General features: G+C 39.7%; 1 protein-coding gene across 3 annotated transcripts in view; it reads right to left on the reverse strand.

The window, feature by feature from the left end:
- LOC126471187 (AP-3 complex subunit mu-1) overlaps positions 1-27122 on the reverse strand; it is a 173047-nt gene that overhangs the window by 36237 nt on the left and 109688 nt on the right. For all 3 annotated transcript variants that reach the window (XM_050099296.1, XM_050099294.1, XM_050099295.1), the window contains exon 6: positions 12942-13055. In XM_050099296.1, the coding sequence (XP_049955253.1) occupies positions 12942-13055 (114 nt within the window). The remainder of the gene's footprint in view (positions 1-12941; positions 13056-27122) is intronic.

The following is a 27122-nucleotide window of genomic DNA, read 5'->3' on the forward strand; positions in this document are numbered from 1 at the left end:
GCGCGTCAGTAAAATTTTTCCGGGTAGCATCTGGCTGCTATTACTTATACAGCTAACTGCCACACTTCTGTAGCCAGAAGTGGGAGAAGGTACTACTCTTACGCGACTCAATTGCGCATGAGCTCACTTGCAACTGCTCAAACAAATTTAATGTAAGCTGTTTTGACGTCACGCTTATCGGAAGCAATTTGTTGTCATGAGGCACTGCACACCCTTCCTAAAGCCTTTGACACATTTTGCTGTTGGCAGACGCTTGTATGACCACTGTGTTTTGGTGTTCTACATGGCACATTTCCTTTGGAACATAAGTCTTATTTCAGTTTTCTTTCTCTCGTTCATGTTTTATTGCTGCAATATTATTTGGGCAGTAGCGAGATACAGTAATATCCTTTGTTAGAGTATTGGTTCTTACAAATCAAAGTTACAAGAATTTAACTGAAAACACAAACAATGAAAACTTCCTGGAATTCTAAAATATTCCCAGGTTTTTCCCGCTTTTCTCCTGGATGAAAAAATTCCCGGGTTTTTCCCGGATCTCCTGGTTGTCCCAGGTCATATACACTGTGGTAAGGTTTTTACCAGATGGCAGCACTAGTCCTGAAAATTTTGGATGGCACCCCGTACTTACACAGCTCGGTTGTTGTCACCAACATCCATTACAAAAAAGGTTCTTGAAGTCCTGTCTAGAGGCAGCACCTTACAGAGGTACTGCTTCTGATTCCAATTGGCTGAAAGGCCTATATCAGGCCTGCCAAAGTATGGCCTGTGAGTCATTCCCCTCCGGTGAGTGCTCCCCCTTCAACACAACACGCACGGTGTTATCACGGCCTGTCCACAGCCTTTGGTTCATCTGCTTATCAGCTCTCAAGTGGGGCAGCATCTCTCTGACTGTTTACTCAAATTGTACACTGTCATACCTTCACTCGCCGTCCAACTTCGAAAAGGCATCGCTGTTTTGTTAGTCAGCTTCCTCTCAGAGGTTTTTTTTCAGCTTTATTCCTCTTAATATTCCACTACTTTTCAGGTCATCATTTTGGTTATTCTGTAGCTATTATCCTGGTCATTACTGTGACTGTATTTCTACTATGTTTCCTATGAATGTTGAAAACAAAGAACATGGAAAACACATTTACAATGATGGGTGGGAGATTAAGTACTTTTTTGTAAATAATTCAAACGAAAAACCCCAATGATTAATACGTAAAAAATACTTTAGTCAAAACAAAGGTTCTTTCTCGACATTTCTCTTTGCTCCACAAAGCCGACACATAGGTGTTACTCTCGTGACAAACAATGCACTTCAGTTGATAAGTTAAACAAAAAAAAAGGAGTTGTCCGAACCATAAGTCTTAGAGAAAAGATTTTAACTGCATTGTGTACAGTATGCTTCAAATTATCCAAAGCTCAGAAATGCTTCAGTAATGGCTTACTTGTGAAAGAATGTGCACCAGAAATGGCAAAAGCATTTCCTTTTATTGTGCCACATATTCATTGGCAAGTATTAGTTCCTTTCTGGCTGTCCATATTTTGACTACATGATATGTCACATCCTAAAGCCTCGAAATGGGCTACCTGTTCATGCTACCTGTTCATTCAGTTTACTACTGAGGACTATTTTTGTCGTACAATGTAAGCAATGTAAAAATTACAAATGAAGTTTCCGCATACGGACTCAATCCCTTAACCCTGGGATTACCACTCTGTACTCTTTTATGCTGCATCAACTGATGTCTGGAAACTACACTAACATAAATGGGATACGTCTGGCCCACCGCACACAATAAGTTTTAGTTTTTCTAAATGCTTGGCCATTGGGAGCTACTACTCCTGTCACTTTCATTTCTAGCCAAGCACTGCACATACCAGAATAAATTTGGACGAGATCTGTGACGACAAGTAAGTGCAGCTGCCTCCTTAGTGCAGTATGGAAGACAGAGAGAATATGAAGAGTGTTCACATATGCATGCATGGAGTTCTACTTACAAGGAGAGGCATCCAGGGTGGGATCGGCTTTATGGAACTAAATGTAGGGTGATATAGGTTAAGATCCCAGGTATCATACCCTGCAATCATTCACCCTGGTGAGTTCTTGTTTGCAAGTAATTGACAAAGAAAGTACCAGAATTTTGCGTGATGCTCAAAAATGTTAAGAAGTTCTGATTACACAGTTTCCTTTATCACATTATTTTAATCACCATAAGAACTTTTCATTTATTTCATTTTTTTCTTTATACTATTCTTTTTCCAATTGGAATTTTTGTGAATATGAATTTAATTATGCTTATCTATTATAATATTAAATTATCTGACAATTCTAACCTATCAGTTAAAATATGAAAGACCAAATAATCTATTTATACTGACTGTGTAGTGGTGTGAAAAATGTAGTTTTCGTTAACAGCGGGGGAATTTTTTTGCATGGTAATCATCACACAAACATTTAAAACATAACCTAAATACCTACTGCACTATAGATAAAATACAGCAGACGAAGATTTAAAGGAATGATGGATTTATAATTACAATGAAATTCAAACAAAATGCAAAAAAGATCTAATGAATGCATTAATGTGGACGAAAAAACAGTGTGGTAAAACAAAAGAAATTAAATTTAAATGAACACACAAAATTAATGAAAACCTCACAAACAAAGGTTTCAAGCGGAAAAAGATCGATAGGAAAAAAATGAGGGCAAATGAAGAAGTTAATATTATGATTAAATTGATGTGACAAAGGAATGAAATAAAAAAATGACATTTAAATCAGTTGATTAAATAAAATGATGATCAAAGTCATTTTGATAAAAATTTAAAAATAAAAAAGATTTACTGCCCCAGGCGAGATTCAAACACACAAGCTCCTGCCTGTGAGGGTACTATCTTGTCCATTACACCTCACAACCATGGGTGGTCAGGCAGTGTGAGAGTGATCTTTTGGTGTGGAAGGGTTTACAGCTGCCAAAATGCAGATACTGTAGGCGGTTAGTGGATTTAATATAGACAGAGGTGTGGATGGAACCGTGAGGTGGACGTCAATGTCCAGAAAGTTGGCACTTCTGGTTGAGAAAGACCAGAGGAAGCAGATAGGAGAGAAGTTGTTGAGGTTGGAAAGGAATGAGAATAGGGTGTCTTGGCCCTCAAGCTAGATGTTGAAGATATCGTCAATGAGCCCTCACCAGACAAGGTGCTTGGGGAGGCTAGGAAAATTTCCTTTAGATAGCCCACACCAAGGTTAACTTGTAGTTTGCCAGGCAAGTGCCCATCGTTGTGCCTTGGATTTGTTAATATATCTTCCCCTCAAAGTAGTTGGTATATTCTCAATGGCATCCCGCACACCTAGCTTCTACATGCTCCCCAAAATCCATAAATCCAACAATCCTTGATGCCCCATTGTGGCTGGTTATTGTGCTTCTACCAACAGATTTCCCCTCTTGTTGGCCAACACCTCCAATTAATTGTGTGAAACCTAGTCTCTCACAGAAGATACTAACCACCTCCTTCACTGACTGTTCATCACCCCTACCTCTTTATCTCCTGGACCCCTACCCATCACAGTTAATGCCACCTCCCAATTCACCAACATCCCTCATGCCCATGCCTTGCTGTAATCAAACACTACCTCTCTTAACATCTTTCAGACTCAAAACCCATACTCCTTACCAATACTACTACTTCTCCTTTGAGAGGAAAATGTATGAACAAATCCACATAATGGCTATGGGTACACTCACGGTGGGCTATCTAGAGGAAACCTTCCTACCCTCCCAAAATCCCAAACCCCTTACCTGGTGAGTGTTCACTGTTGAAATCTTCATGATCTGGACTCCGAGCAAAGATGCCCTATCCTCAATCCTCCTCAGCCTCAATAATTTCTCACTTATCTGCTTCACCCAGTCCTCCTCAACCCAATGTGCAACCTTCCTGAGCATTGACCATCTCCTCTCTGATGGCTTCATCTACACTTGTGTCTGTTATTAAACCCAATATCCACGAACAGCACCTGATTTTGACAGTTGTCTTGCCTTTCACACCAAAAGATCCCTCCCATACAGTCTGACCACATGTAGACCTGCAGTGACAAGCACTCCCTTGCCAGTATGCTGGCATTCTTATAAGGGCCTTCACAAACAGGCACCACCCCCCAAACTTTGTATGTAAACAGATTTTCCATGCCCTATCGTCACATACCCCTAACCCCTCCCCCACCATCCACAAGAATCAGTTACAAGGGAGCTGCCCCCTCTTCACCCAGTGTCACCCTGGACAGGAACAAATGAACCATATCCTTCACCAGGGCTTTGATTGTCTATCATCGTTCCCTGAAATGAGGGACATCTTCCTCTAGAGCCTTCACACCCCTACTCAAGTGGTGTTCCATCGCCCACCCAACCTACACAACATCGTAGTCCACCTCTATGCCATGCCAACTTCTAACCCCTTGCCATGGGAATTGTATCACTGTGGAAGACACAGTGCAAGGCCTGCCCAATCCATCCACCCCGCACTTCCTATCCCAGTCCAGCCCAGTCACAGGCTTATCTCATATAACTTTCCTACCACCAAGTTCTGTTAACACACTGTCCGCATACTCTCCACCCAACAGTTTCTCCTTCCCATGTCCTGTCACTATCTCTCAATTCATGTCTCTTCACTTTCATCAGGCATTGTTCCCCACCAGCTCTGAGACCCGTGCATCACATGCCTAGTCTGTGCACTTGCCACCCCTCCCTCTCGCATTCCTAGCCAGAAAACTGGCTGCCTTCCTCTGAGCCACTAGTTACCTACCTCAAGTCCCCCTTCCTGTGCCCCCCCCCCCCCCCTCTACTCACCCCACCTGCGACACGAAGGCTTTATTACAAAAGCTAGCAAGTTTTCTATGTTTTTATGTGCACCTGTCAATGACTCAAAGGTTGTACTTTTGCGTAAACATTTTGTATACAATCATGCATGCAGATAATCTCAAGGTTAATGCCAGATATTCACTGTATTTCAAACATTTCATAATTGTGCAATGAATATCTGTAAAGATATACCATTAAATGGGGTGAAGTTGACCCCTGGGGTAAAGTTGACTGCAAAGTTCAAATGTATGATGTTTAAAAACTGCACATTGGTGATGAAAATTATTTTATTTTAGTTATTACATTCATTGTCAAAAGTTCTTAATTTGTGGTAATGGCTAACATGTACAGTATTCTGAACCTGTATCAGAATGCTAATCTTTTCAGGAGGACTGTTTTTTTTTCTCTCTAAGTTTTTTAATGAGTTTTTATCTGTGTGACTGGCATAAAACAACCCAAGCAACTAAGTCATGTGTCATGCACTGATCCTTCGTAATGGTAACTAGAGCAATAGTAAACTTTATTATATTTACTTATTTATGGACACACAAATAAAACTTTGTAAATTCTTGGTGGAACTGGGGTGAAGCTGAACGTATTCTCTCCAGCAGTTACTTTATGACAAACATCTGTGAATGTGGCAACACTGTGACCTAATGAACACAGCAACAAAGTTACAGTGGATGCAGCAACAATTGTCTATTAACAGTATAGTGGTGGAGTGAGGAAGTCACAGTTGCAAGTCTCTGTTTGTTAACTTAGGAATTTGTCACGTACATCGGTTTGTTATAATGTACAGTTGACATTGTTAAAGGTAGTCAGTGTGAAAATGCCACGCAAGTACACTTGTGGGTGAATTTAAGAAATATAGCCTTGGTGTTTTAGAACTGTCTCACAGAAATTTTAAATGGAAAAATAAGCATTAACAAGGCTATCTAAGTATCTAAAATTCCCAAAGGAACACCGACAAAAAGGATTCATGGCTGTTATGGTAAAACACTAGGTGATCACCCAGTTTTTAGAGCTAAAGAAGAAGAATGTGTGTTTCTCTGGAATTTCACAAGTCAAAATAGTGATCACATTTTTTAGTCCTTAAATTTTCTTGGCATGTTCCACTGGAATTAGTATTAAAATTTACATATTATACCAGAATCATTTTCTGTCATTCATAAAGCTCCAGAACAAATAAAGTTACCCTAGAGTCAGAAATAATTGACAATTACCACATAACAGATAATCAGTAACTTCACCCCCAAGGTGGAGTGAAGTTGGCTGACTTTTTTTCCATCTGTTACAGCAAAAGATAATAAACACCAAACATTTTATCAATACAGCTCAATACCCATGCTCTGAAAGGAAAACCAGTACATTAATTTTACTTGTTTCAGAAATATTTGAAGTCCAAAATTGGTCAACTTCACTCCATTTGACAGTACCGAAATTCTTTCATGCTAAACTTGTAGTAGATGAAAAGTTTTCTCCCATTCACGGAATGGCCCCATTGTGGTAGGTGTCGGTGTTTACTTTTGACTGTCCCTCATGCCCTGTTTTTAAAATCACAGTGGCATCAAAAAATTTCACTGCTTTATTTAAGTTTATAACAAGTTTCCCAAGCCTAAAAAGAAGGTGTTCTCCATGTTTAGAAGATTGTACCTCCATTTATTGCTTGAGAACACAAAAATAATATTGCCTACCCACATTCCAACCTCACAATCAACAACAGTAAAGCAAAGGTCTTTATTTGAGCCCTAATAGCAATACCTAAGGGCTTACCTTTCTATCTATGACGACATGATGATATAATTCACAGCAGTGTTTGTATAAATATCCACACCACACACAATCACCTTAATAATTGAAAATTCAGTACATAATGCTTTAAATTTCAGATTTAGTTTTTCTCAGTCACTGTATTTTCACCCTGTAACATATACACCGTCTGATCAAAAGTATCTGGACACCTCTTTCTGATGTAGAATTGACCAATAAATATCAGGGAAGTCAGACCAACCAGTATAAGAGGAGGTGGGAAGTATTGTGTTGTCAGTAGAGAAGAAGTAACACCAGAATGAGTCAGTCATGAGAGCTCAGTGACTTCAAATGTGGACTATTCATGGGCTGTCACCTGAGTAACAAATCCATTTGGTACATTTCAACCCTTATAAAGCTGCCTAAGTTGACTTTTGGATCCCTGGGAGAAGTTAGATCACCAATTTCCTTTCAGACCCCAGTGATCAACATTGCTACCTATCTTTGGTTTTACCTCTTGAGGAAGAATGGGCCACCACAATTTCACGGACACCCAGGCAACTTCTATCAAAGGTCAAGCCGTCATCAACATGAAGGGTGGGCAAACCTCATATTGATGTCCACTAATAGATGTTCTGATACTTTTGACCAGATAGTGTACAGTAGAGGAACTACTGATTTGTAACATTCAATACCTTCAGTCAATCTGCTCTAAAAGATTTTTTTAACATCCTACTGGTGCAGTGACAGGTGTTTTAGCTATGCATGCTCAACTTCGCTAGCACAACAGTCCTAATTCATTCGCATCTCAGTATTTTGCACACCTAATTTCTTCTAGCTGTCTCTCAGTTTCAATTCAGAATAGAAATAATCTCAACTTATCAACATACGATCATCCAGCTGTTACAAGGGTGGTTATAATTAAACTTTTGCTACCTGAGCCAGTGTATGTGGAAAACTATTTACTTTACGTGTACCCAACTTTATAGGAATGACGTTCAGACTGTGCGCTGCAGTATTTGCGTTGTTAGTAGTGTTAGAGTCATGACTTGCCATTAGGTGTCAGTACTGGTACAGTGACACATGGTTGACACACAAGCATCAGTGTGCATTACAGCTGCAGTCAGTCAACATGGGTCTGGACAAGGGGAGCAGGGCTTTACTCATAAAGCTGTTTCATCAAAGCAATAGCAAACTGCTGCTCTTCACAATCATTGATACAGTAAGGGAATAATGAGCAGTCTTCTCACTGCACCAGAGTTGAAAGAATATGATTACAAAGTCTGAATTAACTGGCAATTTGGGAATTACTACTGGGAGAGTACAATGGCCAATTGTGCCACAAATTGTTGAAGAAGTTACTGTTGACATGGCTGAGGATGCTGGATGAAATGTGCAATCTTCAAGCAGTGTCACGACAGCTGAACATTCCATCGTCCACCCACCTGTACAAACGTCCAGGCTGTCGTGGATGTAGATGATCATTACACTGACCAACATCTGTGTAGCTGGAATGCAAACTTGGTATGTAATTAACAAATGTTACCCTCTCACATGGAAAATAAAATTTGTTTCTTTCTACAGTTCATTTGTTATCTCTCTTCCTTATGTCCTTACAAGTGTTTCCACTGTTTCATTGTTCTACAATCACTCATTTTTCATGGGGCCCTCTCAAGTAGTGAAAGTTAATTATAACTGTCCAGTATATTTACTGAGATGCTGTTAATATTCTGCTCTGGGAGCCTCTAGCCTGTGCTGAACTCTAAGTGGCTGTTTTACAATCCTGAATTGTTTGAGCATAATTTATTCTCTGCAATTTTAAGTAACCCATTTAAACTTGTACCTTTACTGATATTGTAGTAGCTTCATAGTACAGTATTGCATTTTGGTCCTTGGTCCACAACTTTACCAGTAATAATTCAAAACAACACTGCCAACTTCTTCAAATTTAGTGCAATGTACATTACCTCTCATTTTACTATATGCATACTATTTCACAAATGTGAGCCTGCACCTAATTTTCAGCTGTCATCCTAATGGCTTGGAAGCATTCATTCAAGTAAGTTACAGATACAAATAACGGTAGTTTTTCCCACAGTTTTTGGGATTGTCCTTTGGCAACCTACACAGACTCAGTACTGTTTTTAAATTACGCACCTAATGATAGTGTCCTTTTCTATTCATCATGACAGTTCATAGTTTTTATCAGTTCTCTTTCTTCCCATATAAATTTATTCAAACTTCAAATCTTACTTTCAATCTGTGTAAAAAAAAAAAATCTGTCAAACTGAAGATTATACAAAATTTGATATTTGTTTTACACTTTTAATGAAATCAGATTGTTCTAACAGCATTTATACAATCTGTTTTCACTGTAAGGTTATGTGGTTTCAGCATACTGACCTCAGCTAATTTATGTCTCTTGAGGGCAGCGTGCTCTGCTTCTAAATGCCAACGTCTGCTCTGACCAGTAGTTCATGTGATGATTTTATCAAAGCATCATGTGGCACTGATAACATGATAGTTTAACTCTCTCAATATTTCAGATATCCTTATACATTTTACTCATAATTCTTTAATTTTTAATGTTTACTGAAGAGTCAAACTACCTTCTCTTCTGTTTCTGTACACAATTTACCTGATTTGATTACTAACGTCTTCATAGAGCTCTATTTTCTATTCTACTTTCCCATACAATGTGTGTGTGTGTGTGTGTGTAAAAGAAGGGGTAGGAAGAAAGGATGTTATATGATACAGGGAGGTGTGATGTAGAGAGAAAGGGGGTGAAAGACTGATATGAGAATGAAGAAGAAGAGATTTTAGATTGGATTGATGAGGTTAAAGGGACCAAACTACAAGGTTATTGATCCCTTCATTGTAAGTGCCTAAAGACGGGAACAGTCCTCAGAGAGGAAGAACACAGAAGACAAATTCTGATAAACCTGAATGCAAGTAAGAATCAATACAATCAAGAGAGAGAAACAAGTAGAAAGTGAGAGCGGGCTGAGAAGGAGTAAGGTGGTGGGCAAGCTGTTCCGCCCAGAAAACAGCTGGTGGCCCCTGGTACATGTTATGTGGTGGGAGATCCATCTTCTGTATGTGACCACTGTTTCCTCACCCTCTGTTACCATCAGAAAACAACCAATGTGGGTACGTTGATAAAATCTCAGGAAAGAGAACAACCACAATGAGACATTAAAACAACAAATATAGAAGACTAAGAAGAATAAAAGAAGTGGGAATGGCAGGAGCTAAGATGGACCACTGAGCAAGGGTGACCATGAGCCCCTTGGATCAGAGCAGGCAACGAGTCCAAAGTGGCCTACTCACAGAAAGGAGAGGAAACTGTATACATGAGTAAAATAAAAAGCAGACCAGGTGCTTTGGCATCGTCTGGCAACAAGTTAGCATTATACAAAGCCAACAGAATGTGGGTTCCCTGTGAGAAGCATGAAGGTAAGATTCTCACATGGCTGTGGTACCGTTTATTGCTCACAGTCAGTTTGGAGAAACCAGAGCATACTATTCTGTGTTCCAAGTCTCCAACAACTGACAGCATAGAGTCAACCAAAGATCTGATTCCAGTACCCAATCTCCAAAGTTGGCATCTGGGTAGCCAACTTGGCCAATGGGACAGCCCATTTGTTCCCTGGGATCCCAATGTGACTAGAGGTCCAGATGAAGATGGCTGACTATCCAGCTTTGTCCAGATCACAATGGAGATTCTGGACAGTCACAACCAATGGATGTAGAGGGTAGCGCTGGTTGATAGCCTGAAGACTACTGGGAGAGTCACTGCCGATTATAAACATCTTGCTGGTTAAGAACATCTTGCTAGTGCCAGGTGACCATGACTAAGGGTTTGATTGATAGCCACCAATTCAGCAGTCAGCACACAACACACTACATCTGTTTTGCAGGGAGTGTAGTTCACTGCCCATGCATATGTGTAGGCAAAACCAGTTCATCCGTTTACCATTGAGCCATCAGTGTATAGCACTTCCGAACTCGGAAAAGCACCAAGGATGGCCAGGAACAGGCAGCAAAAAACCACGATATTAATAGTCTTTCAGTCCAAGGGCTAGGTTGACACAGATCTGAGGATGGGGTACACACCATTCAGAGATAGTGTATGCGAAATAGTATTGTGACTCCAGCCCTGGGCCTATGCTGTGCGAGGTGGAAACCGTGACCAGGAAAAAGAATATGGCAGTTCAGATGCCTAGTGGGGCAGCAAATGTGTAACACGCAGGCTATTCACAGGGCTAGTCCAAACGGCACCTGTCATACATCAGACCCCACAATGGTGTATCGGGTCCAGCATCTGCAACACTGAAGGCGATTGTGAGCCATATGCCACACTCCCATAATCAAGGCAGGACAGGATCAAAGCTTTGCAAAGCTGCAGATCTGGCACCCCAGCTAGTGTTACCGAGGCAGTGAAGAAGTATTAAGGTGTGGCCAGCACTTTTGCTTATGTTGGCAAAGATGGGGAGGCCACGCAAAGAGTGATTAAACTCCACCATACTGAGTTGTTAATAGTTGCGGTGGAGGTTTGGTTGTGGATCAACCACAGAACATTAGTGAGACTTGGGTGATTTCAATGCCCACACAGGCTTGTCTGCCCTAGTTTCAGGTACAGAGGAAGAACACAAAGCTCTACAACTTGTGGCACTTTCAGCCACTGGCTGGTATCTGGTTGCAGATTAGCAGAATCCTGAGTGTGGAGTACCCTGAGGGACCTCTTCTGAGGGGGTGAGGAATCAACGCTTCCAAAGTGGGTGAAGGAGTAGGAAGTAGAACAAGAGTCCCCAACCACCAGGGGAGCAGGTGTAGTCAAGAGGTCCCAATGTAGGATGTACAAAGAGTGAGGGTACTGCTGCCAGAGAGGATGATGTCATAGCTGTAGCATAGGTCATTGTCATGCATGCAGAATGCAAACTATCACGTTTCTCCTTGGCCTCTTGAACTTGTCATTGGTCTGTAAAACAAGGTCGTGGTGGAAGACAATACCATATATCATACTGAGAATGTTATTGGGGTGTGGGGGGTGGGAGAGGGATGGATGATAGTAACAGGAATGTCATCCAGCTTCCCACAGGCCAGCAGCACTTGTGACTAGGATATGGAGGCCATTTTAATCAGAACTGAAAGATTGCTGGGGCCATGTGGTCACTAGTGGAAGAAAGCTTAATTCGTTTCATATGCATGTCATCTGCCATGGTGTCACCCACTTTGAGTGCCACCCATTCTCATGAATGGCCTCTAATGATCTCATCATCAATGGAATGTTGAACTTAAATCTTCATCTTCTTAATGACCACAAAGATGTCGGAAACCAGAGGGAGACGGAGAGGAGGGGGGACTATACAAGATTAGTATATTCCCAATACCATCTCTTCAGGTCCTTGGTGAATACAGACATGAAAGGAACAATCACAAATAGTTGCATTTCTCTTTATACAATAAGCACTTATTTTTTATCTCCACTCTTCTCACAGCCCTGTACTGCCCCCCCCCCCCCCGCCCCCTCCAGTCCCCAACCAACAACATAACTTGCCTGTATTATATTGCACCTACTGTTGCCATCTCCACACATGTGCAAATGATCTGCTGCCTCCCTCCCTCCCACTTTCCTACTTCTCTTCCTTTCTCTGACAGCCCAACAACCACCTATTAAGTTGACATTTGAAACATCACATAACAAAAGAAAGAAAACACAAACATCAGAAAAATAAATACAGCAATGTAAGTGCAATATGATATTTAAATGAATGCAATGTATGAGAGACATGTACCACTTAAAATAAGAAACAGGCAGGAAAAGCAGTTCAAATAGAGGTAATTCATGTGGAAATTCATTCAAATGTAAGCTAGAAACAAATGAGGGTATGTAATTAGTAATGTAATTCCATTTCAGTACTTCATTAAAAATATTCTTTATGAGTTTTTGAAACCCTCATGCTGGAAAACATGCATTTTCCAAATTGCTGACGATGTTTTAACTAAATAAAATTGATGGTACAGTGACAAAAAAAAAACTAGTTTGGAAGAGGCTGTATAAATGAACAATATTATAAATATATTACTGGAAGAACCTCAACACTCTAGTATGTATTTAGAAAAATGCTTAATGAAATCATGCAAATGTTATCAATGCCTAAGAAAAAGCATTTTCACAAATTCTATAGGGACTACAAGTAAGCAAGCAAGCAATAATTAGTTAATCACGGTGTTCATCAAACTGTATCATCTTACATGACAATATATCAATTTTAAAATATTAACACTTAGAAGTTACCAACAAATTAAACAGATATATCCACATTTGCTTACAGAAAGTGAACTTTACCTCCCAGCGCTTGAAGCGAACACAAGGATGAAAGCTGACATCGTCAAACAGGCGAGGGTTCATAAATGACAGAGTCAGATCGGGCATCCCACTCAATTTTATGCAGCAGTCAATCTGGAACAAACAATAGGAGGGAAACAGCAAATTAGTTTACATAATTAACAACACAAAATGTTAATACTGAAAGAAAGAATTATAAAATGATCACAATGTGAATAACTGAATAATATTAGGACAAACACTATCTTTTATATTTGAGCCCTTACACATATTATTAGAACAGATGTGTTGCAATGCAATTGAATTAAAAAAACTCACACGGAAAGTGTGTCATTCTGATCACAGGTTTTGATAAAATTTTGGACAAATTATGTTTACTTGAAAGAAAGATATCAGCATTTACTCCTGGGAATACATACAGATCAGAATTTTGCATCAATGGAGCATTTCATTAAATACGTCTCTCCCCCTCCCCTTAGGTGAACAACTGTTCATTCTGCAGTTACAGTGCTGCTATGTATGGTGCAGGTCGAGGGTGTTGTGAATATGTTTGGTATAGGGTTCTATGTTAACAAACTAATAACTAGGCAGAGAATTAGTAGGCAGTACGCTGCTTGGTATATTATTTTTGTATATAAGCTTATTTAAGCTTTGTTGCCTTCATCAGTACATCTGCAAACAATCACATTTATTTATATTTTGCATACTATATAATTTATAAAGGTTTTTGACATTGGATGTTTTACTTGAAGGAGACGGACATATGTCAACTTCGAGTAAACTATTACTGCTGCCTGTAGTTGTTGGAAGTAATATTTTTTCAGTAATATTTTGAAGTTTTTTGATGATTTGATACTGTACATATATTATAAAACATTTCTTACTATTTTGAAAGTCGTAGAAATTAAAGTTCGAAAGCTGGTTGTTTTCTCAAAAATATTTATGTTGTTGCAGGTCATGCATCTATGGAAATGTTATTCATGTGTGTGACCTCTATTGTTTTTGTCATCCATTATCCCTACATAAAATATTGATAAATTTTTTAAAACTGTTTGCTTGAAATCCATTTATTTATTTAGTTTATTGTGTGGATAATCCTTTGTGTGTATGTATAGTTCAAATTTCTCCAAATTATTCATTACTGGAACTTTTAGGATTTTGTGCACGATTTGTAGTGTGTTTTCAATGTTGTCAACCTCATGTTTTTCATTTTTAAGGTGAGTAAAGGAGGTGGATTGGTTGTTATTTGTTTCTCTCATGTGTTCTCTGAATCTGACAATGAAATGTCTTCCACTCTGTCCTATATAAAATTTTGTGCAGTTGTTGCAGTTAATTTTGTAAATTTCAGCATTTAAGTGTTTTGTGAGTACAGCTTTAGTTTTGTGCTAATATTATTTGTTGTTATATAGGCTAATATCATGTTTGTATATTTTAGGAGGATGTTTATTTTATCAGATAATTTTCTCATATCGTTTGTTGGTATGCAGATGATGTATAGTTTCTCTTAGTGTGATTTTATGATTTATGGGGTCTTTTTTTTACCTTTTTTGTATAGCTGTAGAACCATATTAGGGTTATAACTGTCCTTGTACATGATGTGATGTAGTATAGTTCTGTGTTTTTGTTGTACAGGGTAATAACTGTCCTTCTATGTGAAGTATTGAAGTGTAATTATTTCTCTATGTATGGCCTCCTGTTGCAGTAGCAGGTTTAGGATTCTGTTAATCATGGGACGAAATGACGCATATTTGTGAATTTTTGGATTTGAAGATGTATGGTTGATTATTCCATCTGTAGTAGTTGGTTTCCTGTAGATTTATATAGGGATAACAGATAACAAAAACACCAGAGATTACAAGCACATCAGTAACAGTTCGATAGATGCATGATCCACAACAACATAAACATCTTTGAGTGAACAACAAGCTATCAAACTTGAATTTCTATGACTGTCATAATAATAAAAAACGTATTATAATATACACACACCAAAAAAAGTTCTGCATCATCTCTGTTCTGAGAATTCCAGAACCTGTACAGAAAACTGGAAGAGAGATCAACACAAACACCATTTCCGCCTTTTTTATTGCTCATGAAAACCACACATTGCAAGTTGTACTACCATACAGCGAGACCTTCAGAGGCGATGGTCCAGATTGCTGTACACACCAGTACATCTAATGCTCAGTAGCACGTCCTCTTGCACTGATGCATGCCTGTATTCGTCGTGGCATACTATCCACAAGTTCATCAAGGCACTGTTGGTCCATATCGTCCCACCCCTCAATGGCAATTTGGCGTAGATCCCTCAGAGTGGTTGGTGGGTGATATCATCCATAAACAGCCCTTTTCAATCTATCCCAGGCATGTTCGATAGGGTTCACATCTGGAGAACATGCTGGCCACTCTAGTTGTGCGATGTCGGTATCCTGAAGGAAGTCATTCACAAGATGTGCACGATGGGGGTGCGAATTGCCGTCCATGAAGATGAATGCCTGACCAATATGCTGCTGATATGGTTGCACTATAGGTTGGAGGATGACATTCATGTATTTGTACAGCCGTTACGGTGCCTTCCGTGACCACCAGCGGTGTACGTCGGCCCCACATAATGCCACCCCAAAACAGCAGGGAACCTCCATCTTGCTGCACTCGCTGGACAGTGTGTCTAAGGCATTCAGCCTGGCCAGGTTGCCTCCAAACACGTCTCTGACAATTGTCTCGTGAAAGGCATATGCAACACCCATTGGTGAAGAGAACTGATGCCAATCCTGAGTGGTCCATTTGGTATGTTGTTGGGTCCATCTGTACTGCGCTGCATGGTGTCGTCGTTGCAAAGATGGACCTCGCCATGTTAGTCGGGAGTGAAGTTGTGCATCATACAGCCTATTGCGCACAGTTTGAGTCATAACACAACATCCTGTGGCCGCACGAAAAGCATTATTCAATAAGGTGGCATTGTTGTCAGGGTTCCTCCGAGCCATAATCCGTAGGTAATGGCCATCCACTGCAGCAGTAGCCCTTGGGCGGCCTGAGCGAGGCGTGCCGTTGACAGTTCCCGTCTCTCTGTATCTCCTCCATGTCCAAACAACATCGCTTTGGTTCACTCCATGATGCCTGGGTATTTCCCTTGTTAAGAGCTCTTCCTGTCACAAAGTAACAATGTGGAAACGATAGAACCGCGATATTGACTGTCTAGGCATGGTTGAACTACAGACAACACGAGCCACACGAGCCATGTACCTCCTTCCTGGAGGAATGACTGGCTGTCGGACCCCCTCCTTCTAATAGGCGCTGCTCATGCATGGTTGTTCACATCTTTGGGCGGGTTTAGTGGCATCGCTGAACAGTCAAAGGGACTGTGCCTGTGATACAATATCCACAGTCAACATCTATCTTCAGGAGTTCTGGGAACCAGGGTGATGCAAAACTTTTTTGATGTGTGTACATGCTGCATCAAACCATGAACAACTTTAAAACAACACTGAAAAAAATATTACATCCATCAAGTATGGACAGCAGTAATAGTTTACTCAAAGTTGAGATATGTCTTGTCTACAATGTCAGGATGTCAGTACAACATCCAATGCAACAAACCTTTATAAATTATATAGTATGTAAAATATAAATAAATTTGATTATTTGCAAATGTAGTGACGAAGACAATAAAGCCAAAGTAAGCTTATATGCAAAAATAAAATACTGAGTAGCATACTGTGTACTAATTCTCTGCATAACGTCCTACTGTGACTTAACATATGCTGCAGGTCCCACAATAAAGGAACTAATAACTATTTTATTCTTATTGCATATTTCATGTACATACTCTTGGGACACACAGGGTTAGGCATGCTGTGGGCAAGATAACAGTTGAACAGCATGGGATGTTAGGGATACTGCTCCACAGCCACACTCATTCTACACTGATCTCCTTCCATTGGAAGCACAGCCAGATTCAAAAAGGTTGAATAATTCTCAAAACTTGTTTTAACAGATCAGGCAATGCTGCCATGCAACTATACCCAGTCCGCTGAATCTTTGCACTTAAGATGTGAGTTTCAATTTATCTGCATAACAGTGTAACAAGTGAAGAAAGAGAGGTACACAGTGTTAGGCATGGGTCACAAACCAGTCACAACACAGTAATCATTGCCAGTTGGAACAGTGAATTTCCTGCATTTCTGGCTTTGTTTTAAGTGAACATAAACTATGTGCATTGTGTATGGTTTCTATCACATGCCTGCGATGTACTGCACTCTGTTTTGCTGTGATTTAGGAAGTTCTGACACTTGCGAAATGCCACCAAAAAGCCTTTGTTCACCTAGTGACAATCCTTCACGACAAGGTGTGCCGCTAAACAGCCAGGCATTAGAGTTACCATGGAGAATTCTTGAGATTCACAAGCAGGATAAAGAAAACAAAGTACTCATGAGCTGCCACCAATTCCTGTTGATATAGTTGTGGAATGAACATGAAAAGCTCTTCCAATTAGCCCAAGAACAGTAGTAAGTGAGGCAGTATTACTGCAAAAGTTGAAACATGAAGACATGAGCTGTGACAACTGCGTGCCGTCTGGATCAAATAACATATTTTTACTGACTCCTGTAAAGAAGAAAAAGCAGCCTCACTCTGCCAGTGACTTAGATTATTACCAGACTGATGAAATTCACAGGCATGTTTATGCTTGCTGAAGCAGGGAGGAGTGTCCTACCATAGAAAAGTTATTTTTGTCATTGAGTGAAAGTAAACTTTTCAGGGGTGGGAAAAGTCACTAAAACTTGTGCTGTAAAGTATGGGTTCCAATAAAAAAAATTAAAAAAAAAAAACAACACTAGACTGATGCATAGTCATGTTAGAAAAGGCAAATATTGTTAAGGCTCTAAGCATTTTCTTGCACAAAATATTGAGCAAAGACATTCATTTGATAATATGGCTACACAAAATGTGGGGAAACTGTCAGTAAATGCTGGATGGATGGCACTCTAAGCAGTAGAGGTCATCAGCCAACAAGAAGAGGAGCTAGATTAACTGTGGTCTATGCAGACTCTTCCAGTAGTTTTGTACCTGATGTACTTTTAGTTTTTCGGTCCAAAAAGACAGTTGATTACCATGAAGGCATGGGTCATACATGGTTTGTTGAGTGGTTCAGGAACTGTTTAGAACAATTTCCTGCCTACCTCTCAATCCATACTCCAAAAATCACTGGATGGTGAATGGCGGAGGGTACCTAGTATCACTACTAGTCATTTCCTCTTAAGTTCTACTCGTAAACAGAGCAGGGGAAAAATGACTGTCTAAAAGCCTCCACACGAGCCCTAATTTCTCACATCTTGTCTTCATGGTCACTACACGAAATGTACGTTGGTGGCATAGAACCACTTTGCAGTCGGCCTCAAATGCCACTTCTCTAAATTTGGGCAGTAGTGCCTTTTGGAAAGAAAACTGTCTCACCTCCAGGGATTCCTATTTGTGTTCATGAAGTACCTCCATTATACTTGCATACTGATTGAACCTATCGGTAACAAATTTGGCAGCTCAACTTTGAATTGATTCGACGTTTTCCTTTAATCCGACCTGGTGGGGATCCCAAAGATCTGAATAATACTCAAGAATGGGTTGCACTAGTGTTCTATACACAGTCTCCTTTATAGATGAGTTACACTTTTCCAAAATTCTCCCAATAAAATGAAGTCAAGCACTTGCCTTTCCTATTACCAACAACTGTGATGGACAATGCTCCCTAGCATTCAGTAATACTGAACAAAGCCCCAACTATAAATGGTCACAAAGAAGTTATCAGACAGTGATTACAGGTGTGACATATTACTACCGATGTATGATGAACCTTCTTTGATATTCACTTCTTAAAGAAAATAAGCCAATCACTCCTACATATGTAGTAGACGAAATCAGTAAGGAGCAGAATCAACCCCATGGAGTTAGCATGAAATGATGTAAAGACGAACAGATGGAACTCTTGTGCTTTGCAAAAATAATAAAAACTGTTGTGCAAGATACACTTAAGAACTATTTAAATAAATATAACCTCCTTTCCAATGACCAGTTTCTGATCAGGAAAAAGGCACTGAACTGGCAAAAGCATATTTCAAAAAACATGTCCTAGAAGCATCAGATAAAGGGAACTCTACAAAAGATAACTTCCTCACTGTAATTAAAGCATTTGACACAGTCGATCAAAAACTACTGTTAAATAAGCGAGAGGAACTGGGAGTGAGTGGGGTAGTAAGGAAGTGGTGCTAGTCATACCTAGGAAATAAAGTACAGTTGAGTGAAATTACACACATATCAAATAGCTCTAAATATATTGTAAAACATACTTCTGACCTTTAAATACATAAATATAGGCATACCACAGGCCAAAGTGCTAGGTCCAGTATTGCTCCTAAATTAGATTAAGGATTTCCCACAAAGTATCAAGCATTGGGAAAGAATACTGTTTGTAGATTACTAATGTACTGATCACTGACAAATCACCAGAAGCATCAAGAGAGAAAGCTGAAGACACATTGAGCAGAGTATAAAGATGGGCTATAAGCAATAAAGTCACACTTAATATAAAGGAACCAAGCACTGTGAACTTCTACATAAACAAAAACCCAGATTACAATAACTTGGAAGTAAATAATGAATACATACAATGTGTGGAAGGCATAAAATTTCTTGGAATGCATACTGACAGTCAAAGTGGGGAGAGAGTGTAAAAATAATTAGTAATGGAATATGTACAGCATGCTATTCCCTCCAGATTCATACACCAGTATGGGATATTCCTTGTATCAGATCAGTGTATTTTACTTATATACTGCATGGCAGAGTACACATCACATTGTACCATTAATTGGGGTTTCTTCCCACTCCATTCACACACAGTGCATGGAAATAATGATTGTTTAAATGCCTCTGTGTTTTCTGTAATCAATATAATCTTGTCCTTACAATCTCTGTGTGGACGATTAGAAGGGGGTTTTGGTATATTCCTAGAGTCATCACTTAAAGCCAATTCTTGAAACTCTTTCTTGGGACAGTTAACATTTGTTTCCAACAGTTTGCCAGTTCAGTTTCTTCAGCATCTCTATGATACTCTCCTATGGGTCAACAAACCTTTGACCGTTTGCACTGCCCTCCACTGTACACCTGCAATATATGTTTGGTACAGATATCCAACTACATCTACATCCCACATGCTTAAGCAGGAGTCCAGAATGGGTTGTACGAGTGATTTTTAAGGAATCTCCATTATAGACTGACTGCATTTTCCCAGTATTCTAGGAATAAACTGAATTTTACTGCCTGCATTAACCCACCCGCAATTGAGCCTATGTGATCATTTCATTTCATTTCATGTCCCAACAAAGTGTTATATCCACGTATTTGTAGGAGTGGGCCAATTCCAACTGTGACTCACTGATACTATGGTCATACGATACTACACTTTTTCATTTTGTGACGTGCACAATTTTACATTTCTGAACTTTGCACCATTCTGAAATCTTATCAAGATCTAACTGAATATGTAGGCAGTTTCTTTCAAGAACTATAGATAATAGTGTGATCTACAGAAACTCTGGGGTTACTGTTAATATTATCTGCAAGGTCATTAATATACAACATGAACAACTAGGGTACCAACACACTTTCCTGAGGCACACCTGAAGTTATTTCTACATCTGACGATGACACACCATCCTCCTTACCAAAAAAATCCTCAATCCAGTGACAAATTTCGCTTGATACTCCTTATGACTGAGCTTTTGACAACAAGCATAGATGTGGAACTGGGTCAAACGCTGTTTGGAAATCAAGAAATACTGAATCTACCTGACTACCTCCATCCAAAGCTTCCAGTATGTCATATGAGAGAAGCGTGAGCTGGGTTTCGAATTATTGATTTTTTCGGAATCCATGCTGACTGGTATGGAGTAGGTCATCCTGTTTCAGATATCTCATTATGTTTGAACTCAGAATATGTTCCAAGATTCTACAACAAATCGATGTGAAGAATATTGGAGGAAAGTTTTGCAGATCACTTCTACTACCTTTGTTGTAAACGAGTGTGACCTGTGCTTTCTTCCAACTACAGAGCATGGTTTTCTGTCTGGGATATCTACGATAGATCATAGTTAGAAGCAGGGCTAACTCAGCCACAAATTCAGTGTACAATATGATACGAATTCCACTGGGTCCTGGAGCTCTGTTCAATTCTAAAGATTTTGGCTGTTTCTCAACACCACTGACACTAAAAGCTATTTCACTCATCTTTTCAGTGGTATGAGGATTAAATTGGAGGAATTAATCTGGGTTTTTCTTTGTAAAGAAACATTCGGAAACAGAGTTAAGCATTTCAGCTTTTGCTTTACTACACTCAGTTTCAATTCCTGTCTCATTCACAAGTGACTAGATACTAACTTTGGTGCTACTAACAACTTTTACATATGACCAGAATTTCTTTGGGTTCTGTGAAAGACCATTTGACAATATTCTGCTATGGTCGTCATTGAAGGCTCTTGATGGCCAAATGCATTTCATTCAGGATCTCTCTATCTATAGACCTATGCAGTAACATGATTCTTGTAAGGTTTCTTTATAGTCACTGTACAGGTACCATGGAGGGTCCCTTCCACTATGAACTTTTCTACTGTGTATGTAACTGTCCAGTGCATGGTCCATTACTCTTTTAAACTTGGGTCATAGTTCCTTCACATGCTCCTGGTCTGCGCCGAAAGTTCAAAGTTCCTCATTTAGATATGACACTACTGATCTTTTATCTGGTGTACCGAACACAAATATCTTTCTGCTCATTTTAGATGTCCTTTGTACCCTGGTTACCATTGTTGACACAACTGTGTCATGGTCATTGATACAAGTTTCAATGTGGACATCCTCAAAGAGATCAGGTCTACTTGTTGTCATTAGATCTAATATATTTTCTCATGAGGGGGGTTTCTGAACCATCTGCTCTGGTAATTTTCACGGAAGGCATTTAGTAATGTTTCACAGGATGCCTTGTCATGCCCATCACTAACAAAACTAACTTCCCCAACTGATTGTTGGGTGATTAAAGTTTCCATCAATGATTACAGTGTGACTGAGGAACTTGTGTACAAGCGAACCGAGGTTCTCTCTAAAGGTTTCGGTGGGTGATAGAAGGACCCAATTATCATCTTACGCCCACCTCTGATACTGAGTCTTGCCCAAACAATCTCGCATGCAGCTTCAATTTCTGTCTCAGTGGATCTGAGTTTCTTGTCTACTGTGACAAATACACCACCTTTATTTCCCATTACCCTATTCTTTCTATATACACTTAAATTTTACCCAAAAATCTCATGGCTTTCAATGTCAGGTTTCAACCAGCTTTCTGTACATAGTATCATGTGACACAGTCAGCTACTTGCATAGTGGCTCCTGAAGTGTAGTTTATTTTTTTTTTGTTTACACACCAAGTTCCATAGGACCAAATTGAGCAGCAAATCTTCAAGGTCAGGGAACGTGTCAGTACATGAAATAACAACATAAAAGCAATAACAGAAAAAAACAAATGTTTATGAACCCAAAAAAAGTCAGTCCATAAGGTTAAGTAAACACAATCAACAATGCAACAAGAATAAGCTAAATTTTTCAAGGAACTCCTCGATAGAATAGAAAGAGTGACCCATGAGGAAACCTTTTAGTTTCAGTTTCAAAGCAGGTGGATTACTGCTAAGATTTTTGAATTCGAGTGGTAGCTTACTGAAAATGGATGCAGCAATATACTGCACACCTTTCTGCACAAGACATAAGGAAGTCCGATCCAAATGCAGGTTTGGTTTCTGCCGAGTATTAACTGAGTGAAAGCTGCTTATTCTTGGGAATAAGCTAATATTGTTAACAAGAAATGACAGTAAGGAATATATATATTGAGAGGCCAATGTCAAAATACCCAGACTCATGAACAGGGGTCGACAACAGGTTCGTGAACTTACACCAGTTATTGCCCTAACCGCCCATTTCTGAGTCAAAAATATCCTTTTAGAATGGGAAGAGTTATGCCAAAATATAATACCATACAACATAAGCGAATGAAAATAAGCAAAGTAGACTAATTTTCATGTTGAATGACCACTCACTCCAGATACCGTTCAAATAGTAAAAATGGCAGTATTAAGTCTTTGAACAAGATCCTGAATGTGGGCTTTCCACGACAGCTTACTATTTATATCAACACCTAGAAATTTGAACTGTTCAGTTTCACTAATCATATGCACATTCTGTGGAATTAAAACATCAGGTTTTGTTGAATTGTGTGTTAGGAACTGTAAAAACATAATCTTCCTGTGATTTAGCATTAGTTTATTTTCTACAAGCCATGAACTTACGTCATGAACTGCACTATTTGAAATGGAACCAATGTTGCACACAACATCCTTTACTACCAAGCTAGTGTCATCAGCAAACAGAAATATTTTTGAATTATCCCTAATCCTAGAGGGCATATCACTTATATAAATAAGGAACAGGAGTAGCCCCAACACTGATCCCTGGGGCACCCCCCACTTGACTGTACCCCACTCAGACCCCACATCACAGCCATTCTCAACATTGTGAATAACGACATTTTGCTGTCTGTTGTTAAAGTAAGAGGTGAACCAACTGTGAGCAACTCCCCATATTCCGTAATGGTCCAACTTCTGGAGCAATATTTTGTGATCAACACAATCAAATGCCTTAGTTAAATCAAAAAATATGCCAAGTGTTTGAAACCTTTTGTTTAACCCATCCAGTATCTCACAGAGAAAAGAGAATATAGCACTTTCAGTTGTTAAACGACTTCTAAAGCCGAACTGTACATTTGATAGCAAATCATGTGATATAAAATGATCAATTAACCTTACATACACAGCCTTTTCAATAACTTTTGCAAACACTGATGGCATAGAAATAGGTCTAAAATTATCTACATTATCCCTTTCCCCCTTTTTATAGAGCAGCTTTACTACTGACTACTTTAATCGTTCAGGAAACTCATCATTCCTAAAGGAAAAATTACAAATATGGCTAAATACAGGGGTAACATGTGCAGCACAGTACTTTAATATTCTGCTAGGCACTCCATCATAACCATGAGAGACCTTAGTCTTCAGTGATTTAATTATTGACTCAACCTTCCCCTTGTCTGTATCACTGAAGATTATTTCAGACATCGATCTCGGAAAGGCAATTGCCAAGAAAGTCATATGATTTCCTGTAGAAACTAAATTTTTATTTAATTCACCAGCAACGCGCAGAAAATGATTGTTAAATACTGTACATGTATCTGATTTATCAGTAACAGAAATATTTTTACTGCGAACTGACTTTATATCGTCGACCTTGTGCTGCTGACCAGACACTTCCTTCACAACTGAGCATTTAGTTTTAATTTTATCCTGTGAATTAGCTATTCTATTTGCATACCACATACTCTTTGCCTTCATAATAATATTTTGAGTACCTTACAATACTGTTTGTAATGGGCTACTGTAGCTTGATTGGGGCTACTTCTAACATTTTGATATAATTATATAATTCCCACTTTGTTCTACAAGATATCTTTATCCCACTAGTCAGCCACCCGGACTGCCTATTACTGCTAGTACCCCGTTAAGAACGTTCTAATGGAAAGCAACTCTCAAAGAGCACGAGAAATGTGTTAAGGAAAGCATTATATTTGTCACCTATGTTATCGGCACTATAAACATCCTGCCACTCTTGTTCCTTGACGAGGTTTAGAAAACTCTCTATTCCGGTTGGATTACATAGTTTGTAATTAAATGTGACATTTGTTTGAGTACTAAACCCTTTTAGTGTTAAAATTTGTGCATCATGGTCTGAAAGACCATTCACCCTTCTACTAATAGAATACCCATCCAGTAACGAAGAATTAATAAAAATATTGTCTATGGCAGTGCTATTGTTCCCCTGCACCCTCATAGGAAAAAACAGTCTGCAGCAGATCATGTGAATTTATGGGATCTACCAACATCCTTTTTCTTGCACCACCATACATAAAATTTATATTGAAGTCACCACAAATAGCTAATTTCTGGTACTTCCTATAAAGTGAAACAAGAACCCTCTATAGCTTGAGCAGAAATGCTCTGAAGTCAGAGTTAGGGGACCTATAAACAACAACGATTAGAAGTTTACTTTCACTAATTTCAATTGCCCATGCAAAATATTCAAATATCTGTTCAGTGCAGTGCCATGATATGTCTATGGAATCAAATGGAATACTGTTTTTTGCTTACATAGCCACTCCCCACCCCGCAAGGAACTCCTAGAAAAACAGCCAGCTAATCTGTATCCAGACAAAGGAAGCCTCTGAATTGTCAAATTATTTAAGTAGTGCTCTGATATACCAATAATTTCAAAGTCAACATCTATAAGCAGTTCACTAACTTTATCCCTAATACCTCCTATATTTTGATGAAATATGCTAATTCCTTCTCTACTTTGAAACATTACATCCTCAGAAGGTGAGCCCTTACTTAGAGGGGCTTCCTTTAAGCAGGTATACCTATCAGCTGACTTCAATCTAAAAAAGGTGCAGCTCTAACACCACCAGCTACAGAAATTTTTCCATGAGTGATCCCACCACCATCATCACCCACTACCTATAAGTTTGCCAACCTCCACTTCCCATACCTATTGAGGTGCAGGCCATGCCTAGTGAATCCTGATCTACTGATAGACCCAACTGGCACCACTGAGATGTAACCCATGCCCTCTGCCATCAGCACCCTCCCCAGCCCCATGTTAATGGGCCTAACAGCTGCATTAAGATGAGGCCGATCATGATGCTGAAACAGCTGCACGAAATGTACATTAGAGCCACCAGTTTGAGAAGATATCTTTACCAGGTCACCACCTACATCACATTCCCTGTCCTATCAAGACTGTTCCCTGCTCCACTCACTATCACTACCTGATCCTCCTTCATAAAATTCCTACATAGCTCCCCTATGCTGTCAGCCACTTGAGATAACCCTGCACTAGGCTTCACAATGCTGGTGACCTGGTATTCACTCCCCAACACTTCCTGCAACTGCTGGCCCACACCTCTACTGTGCGAACTACCTAACAGCAGAACCTCCTCCTTTCTGTTAAGAGTTTGCAACTAACCTAGGCCTCCTAATTGCTGAGGACTGCTGCATGATCCCTACATCTACAGCTACACGAGGCTCCTCTCCACTCACTCTGACAGCTGGTCAAATCTATTGCATATACACAAAAAGTATAACTGTCTGAATACCTCCTCTTCCTAGCTGCCTTCTTGCCAACTGCCATTTCCCATTCTCCATGACCCTTCACCTTCACTTGTACATTGTAACTGCACCTGAAGGGCACAGATATTATGCTCTTGCTCCTCTATCAACTTATTTCTACTACAGATTCTGCATTCATAGGAGAGGATCTCACTATAATGACCACTGACTTCCCCACTGCATTCCCCCCCATGAAAATTCTTTGAACAAATCTCACATTGTAACCCACTACTCACAAACCTACAACAAAGCCCACACTCCTCACTCATGGTAAAATTGTACAGTTACTGAAAACAAACTATACGTCTACGTTACAAAAGTTGAATTACAGCAGTAGAACTATTTATTATTTTAGTGCACACCTGATCCATTTATGGAGTCCCTACAGTTCTCAACCCTATGGCTCCCATCCAGGAAATCGCCGCCCAGCTTATCACAAAACCCTCGGAGTCTCTGGTTCAGTCCTCCCATTCAACCCAGAATCAGGAGGTCACGTTCAGTTCTGGTTAGAATGTTGCAAATAGTGACACTTGTTTAAACTCTGTCCTCACCCTTCTTTGCCAGTCACTGAAATGATCTAAGTATGACCTCGGAGCCCAGACTACACGCATCGTGTATTCCAATGTGCGCCACAATCTGCAGTTGGTTGCAGCCTGTTCCCTCAATGGCTGCTGGAATAACCTCTTAAGTATGTTGAATGAGGCCCCCAGGTGCACACAGTGAGTCCACTTGGTGTTGCTTACTTCCCTTGCTGCCATTTCGCTGAGAGGTACCATTACCCACCGTACAATTGAACTGTCAACAGTTAATAGACCCTTGCCCTTCTGCGTTTGCCGTCTCTGCACACAGAACAAAGAAAGTTTCCCCAAAACAGGTG

This window comes from Schistocerca serialis, chromosome 3 (genome assembly GCF_023864345.2).
Source record: "Schistocerca serialis cubense isolate TAMUIC-IGC-003099 chromosome 3, iqSchSeri2.2, whole genome shotgun sequence".
NCBI lineage: Eukaryota > Metazoa > Arthropoda > Insecta > Orthoptera > Acrididae > Schistocerca > Schistocerca serialis.